This window comes from Chrysemys picta, chromosome 20 (genome assembly GCF_011386835.1).
Source record: "Chrysemys picta bellii isolate R12L10 chromosome 20, ASM1138683v2, whole genome shotgun sequence".
Taxonomy (NCBI): domain Eukaryota; kingdom Metazoa; phylum Chordata; order Testudines; family Emydidae; genus Chrysemys; species Chrysemys picta.
The window spans coordinates 23,295,554-23,301,177 of NC_088810.1; the positions used below are offsets into that span (position 1 = coordinate 23,295,554).

The following is a 5,624-nucleotide window of genomic DNA, read 5'->3' on the forward strand; positions in this document are numbered from 1 at the left end:
ACTCCATCATACATTCATCTACACATGTCATCAACATTTTTGTGCCCTTCAGCTCCCAGAAGATGAATATCTTCCAATAATCAAATTTATGATTGGGTAACACAAAAGGAAAAATTATGCAGACCAAGAACATTTCACAATATTTAGCTGGTGAGGGGAGATATATCCATCTGTCAACAGGTTTTATTTAAGGGCAATACAGCTCTACTCTTCAATATCACACCATACCTATGGACTCCTCTTTGGAACGGAAGAACAGAAACATTTCTATAGATGATCAGGGCTCTCTCCATTAGCAGTAAGTACCAGAGCCTTTACTGGGAGTTTCAAGTAACCCAGGAGAACTGAGGAATAGGGTCACTTGTCCATGAAGGAAGTTTTTCACTATCCCTCATCAATCAGATCTAACCTTCATTATTGGATGATACCCTGAAGCACAAGAGTTAATATCCTTGAAACCAGAACAAATGCTGTAAATCCATCTGAATCTCTATTTCCTCTTTTCCGCATTTCCTCTATTTTCTGCAAGCACCATTCTGTCCACATCACCAAGAGACATGTCCCAACTCATGTCTCTCCTTTGAGATACTCGAGGATCAATACCAATTTAAAGCTGCAGCATTATAGTCCTGAACTGCTGAGGAAGAACCTTTCCCATTAAGGAATGAGTCTTTCACTGGCAAATCACAAACTTCATTGAGAACAAATGCCCTAATATTGCCAGTCTTCCTCTCTAAAATATCTACTTAATTTTTCTTTATTTATTGTTAAATTGGAAGGCCTAGCAAACATTTGAATTCCAGTGATAGGGTTTCATGGTCAACTCAAGCTGTAACACAATTGGACCTGGGCTAAATCAGCAAATATAACAACGGTCTTAGTTCTGGAAACAGCTAAGAAAATGTCTTTCCAAACGAGCCATTAATTTTAGATGCCTGACAGGAGAGGCTCCAGGCCCATTTTTCTGGATTACTGACTATTGAAAACTCCTATTAAAGCTAACTGGAACTTTCTGTGCTCAGTATTTCTTGATAACAGGCCACAAGCCTTACTGAGTTGTGCAGGAACAGTGGAGATGTCCAAAACTGGCAGAAACTTTTGGCCTAACAATGTGGAAACCTTTCATGATATGAAAAGATAACGAATGGAGGAGAAATTTTAACCATAAGACCAAAAGTATAATATAACATATATCTGAATTTGAAATAAAGGGGAGTAGAAATTTCTTCTTAAACTCTAAATTAAAAATTGTGGGTGAGAATTTTCAGAGCTACCTATGGGATTTGAAAGCCCAAGTTCTAACTGAAAGCAATAAGATCTAGTGTTACAAATGCATGTCTTGCTCTGAAAATTCAAGCCTTAGCTTCTAACCCAAAGAAAAAAATTCCTGCAACTTTATAATGGACTAAAAGATATTGAAAAAGAATCAAACAAAACCTTTAACGCTGTTAAGAATCACGGAGTGAATGTGCAAGATTCAGTCCTAAATTAAAACTATCACTGACATGTTAACACATCATCTCAAAGATTAAAGAGAGAGTGAGTCGAATAGGACTTACCCAATTAATGGAAGAGAATAAGTTAAACACGTGGTTTGAAGACGTCTGAGTCATGAGTGTTTTTATACAGTTTTGTAGACAGCCTAGAGGACTAGAGAGGCCTTTTGTCTCTGTTAGTCTAATTAGTTATGAAACAAACTGTGTGTAACCCCTTCAATTGATGTATTTTTTCCTCCGTGTTTTTGATTAGTTTGTTCTTAACTCCATATGGTAGGACATGCACAATACACTCTGGACCTCTCTTTCATCTTAAAACTCCTCACTCCTGAGGAAAAGAGCTACAATTGGTCCCAAGTTAGTCACAGCAGCCAGTGGTGGGTAGGTAAACACTCTGCGGTCTTGGTACGGCCTAATCCATGGCTCATTGCAGCGTGTAGCAACCGACCGAGGTTCTGTCACCCCACATGGTACCACCCATTATGGGTTTCTAGAGCAAAACATCTTTCAGCTTGCAACACACAGCAATGAGTAGAGGACAGAAAAGGAACAGTGACCAATGAAAGTAAACTTTCAAAGCCTATATTTTCCAAAAGGTATTTTTCCATCTCTTCCATCAACGGGATAATGGAAATTTCCATGCACCAGTCAATTTGCTGAGGTTATAGTTAGGCTTTATTTTATAGCATATCTTGGAATTAATGGGCACTTTGTGTGTAATTCTTTAAGTGGATTCAGTGTATAATCTTCACCTCAAAGTGCTTCTGTGCATCTGCATGCAAAACAGGGATAACAACAGTTACGCTACGTGCGAGGCTTCCTCGGGACTATGAATTTCAAGGCATTGCAAAAACACTCATTACTCTTTTATAAGTGCAAAGTGTTTTATTATTATAATATTGAGGGTGTCCTCTTTGTGTTAGACGCCCAGTCCTGAGTGCTTGAGTCACCCCAAAAAAGGCCCAGCAAGCTCTCTCATGTCCCTCCCTACTCAGGCCATGATATACAGCCTCATAATTTTCGTATTAATATTTCATTAATTGGAGCTTTACACTAATGATCACAAACAATGAGGAAAACATTTACATCCATTGAAGTTGTTATGCATGCAACAAGATTGGTTTTGTAGCGAAAAATGTCTTCGCCAGAAGTAAAGAGCATCTCACATGCTTTCTAAATGATATGAGAGCACCTGCAACTTAGGACTTTTCAGATCACTTATCTAGCGTTATTCGTCTTGGTGAACTTGGTAAGTCTGATTTGACTCTCAGAGTTGGGGGTGGAGGAACGGAGTACACACAGAAAGACACACTCCACACAAGGTCTGGGCTGGGTAAAGTGCCTCCCTTCAAATTGAAGTTGAAGGAGTTGTGCTGGTTTACACTAGCTCACATTCAGGCCCTTTAACCTTAAAATATATAAACAAAGGGGGGAAAAAGCTACATTCAAACAAAATCAAAGAGCCTCCATTTGAGGGGGAGGGAGCTCAGAATCATGAACCGAGTACTGGAATGACATCATGACCTTGACATGCATTTCTAAAGTGAATATTGGAACGTCTAATTGCAATATAAAGTTATTAACTATAATAATACTGTACGTAACTTTGGCTGTATAAAGTGTTTGTGAAGAGCTTTCCAATTATAATTATACCTGTGTTACACAGAGGTGAACGGAGACATGTTAAGTTCAAGGTCAGACAGGGCATGACTGACAAAATCAGAAAAAGCTCGCAATAGTTGGGACTTCTCATGCCAAACACTAACCTCAGTCTCTTGAATCCTACTGGACACTTACCAATCATGGCTTCCAAATCTGTCACTAACCCTGAAAGAAACTCTTAAAGAGGCTCATTCTATTTTTTTTAAATCTTCTTTTGATAATTGTTTACAATTGGTGCCACAAGTGAAGGTCCAATTTTAGGTTTATTTTGAATCCCTGTAAGGAGAAATTCTCCCCTTGGCAGAGGGCCATCACAAACGCCCATGCTCCACTACAGTCCCTGCTGAGTCCTAGTTGGAACATTTCAAGTTGGACTCAAAATGTCCATAGGCATCGTACTATCCCCCTGCCAAAGGGGAAATTTCAGATATAAGGTCCTGAGAAGAAACACACTGAAGGCAATGGTATGAATCCCATTGATTACAAAGGGGACTGGATCTGACCCAATGTACAAAAATGCCTCCCTCTTACCTACCGGGTACAAAATGCACTGCCCAATGCCCCTAACAATGACCAGCATAAATGGAAAGGACCAAACCAGATTCCTGTTCATGACAGACAGTTGTACTACTGACACAGCTCGGAATCACCTTGACATGTATTCTCATTGCAGCACCAAGTCAGTCAGTGGAATGACACGAGGATTGCAGTTGGCTTGTACAATTTTTAGATGAAAGAAAGCTGAAGAATGCAACAATGTCACACCCTTTCAGGCTGAGATTAGCCCAATAATCCCAAACCCTGAGGAAAAGAGCTCCATCAAAAGGAGGATTTAGCAAGGCAGTCAAGTTTATTTGGTAACTAATTAGGACCTCCTCCATAAAAGGCATCTGAGATCCTTCAGGCAGTCCTACAAACTGTATAAAAGTGCTCACATCTCAGGGCTCTTCTAAACACTTCTCTGCACTTCATCTCCTCAGTGAACACGGTAAGTCCATTTTGACTTCATCTCTTTCTTACCATAGAGATATCCTAATAGCTTCCATTTCCATTGAAGACTGAATCTTGCATATACTCTCAGTGACTTTTATCAGGGATGAGGGTGATTTTCCATAACTATATTGTGCACTTATTCAGTTGCAAGGGCTGGTGGATTCACGATGTTAAGCTAAAGGGGGGATTGTAGAGGCAACATATGGAACTGCGAAATATATTTTCTATTCATTGGAAATTGAATTAGGGCATTTAAATCTTTTAAGTGTCCTTATAAAATCCTTTAGTCATTTCTCTTTTCGGTAGATTAGGAAGAAATGTTCCCAGTTTATTCCATAACAGGGCAATACATTGGTCTTCTACTTTATCCTGAAGAAGCTATTATTCATCACTGTTGCAGACATGGAGAGGACTTCAAAGGGGCCAGTTGGGAGGGAAGGTTAGTGGGAGAGGAGAAGAGGCATAGAAAGCGGAAATAGGAACAAATAATAACCATGAACATAGGGACTGCGTCTCCTCCTCCTCCTCTCTCTCGGGGCCCTTGTAGATCCCACCACAATAGTAACTGAGTTTTGAAGCCTTTCTTCCACTGACACTTGTACCTTCTCTTGAATCTGTTCCCTGTTGTGTGTTTCAGGTTTATCTCCATCACAGAACGATGTCTTGCTCCAGCCTGTCCTATCCAGAATGCGGGGTGGCCCGTCCCAGTCCAGTTTCTGGCAGTTGCAATGAGCCATGCGTTAGGCAGTGCCCTGACTCTGAAGTGGTCATCAGACCATCACCGGTTGTCGTGACCCTCCCAGGACCAATTCTCAGCACTTTCCCGCAGCAGAGTGGCGTCGGAGCCATAGGAGCACCTGTGGTCGGAGCTGGCTATGGGGGCTCATTTGGTTTGGGGGGACTGTATGGCTCTGGAGGCCATTATGGAGGATTGTATGGTTTAGGGGGATTGGGTGGTTATGGGAGCCATTACGGTTTTGGGGGATTGGGTGGTTATGGGGGATTGTGTGGTTACGGGGGAGGTTACGGTTATGGGGGATTAGGTAGATATGGGGGATTGTGTGGTTACGGGGGAGGTTATGGGGGACTGTGTGGTTACGGGGGAGGTTACGGTTATGGGGGATTAGGTGGTTATGGGGGATTATGCGGTTACGGGGGATATGGCCGTAGGTATCGCGGTGGATACTGTGGGCCATGTTAATCCCAACAGGAATATCCATGAAATAAAGTAGAATAGGCCCTACATGTTCTATCCTTTCCACCGATATGTATCATAAGCATCTCACTTTGAATTATGCTACGGCAGATATGTAATGGAGCACCTGCCTAGTCCTCTGCCTCTATTATGCTGTGTTTTATTTCCTACCAACTGGGGTAAAACAAGGAACTTAGAAAGGTTCTGCTCTGTATTGTTTCTTCCTGTAACTTTGTACTGCAAATTTCATTCGCATTAAAAACTATACTGCATCATCA

At 41.3% G+C, this 5,624-nt stretch overlaps 1 protein-coding gene across 1 annotated transcript; it reads left to right on the forward strand.

Moving 5' to 3' along the window:
- The first annotated feature begins 4,072 nt into the window (after positions 1-4,072).
- Positions 4,073-5,624, forward strand: LOC101940454 (claw keratin-like). The gene is made up of 2 exons (XM_005314898.4): positions 4,073-4,146; positions 4,789-5,624. Exon 2 carries the CDS (start codon positions 4,810-4,812, stop codon positions 5,350-5,352), a length of 543 nt encoding a protein of 180 aa, XP_005314955.2. The 5' UTR covers positions 4,073-4,146; positions 4,789-4,809; the 3' UTR covers positions 5,353-5,624.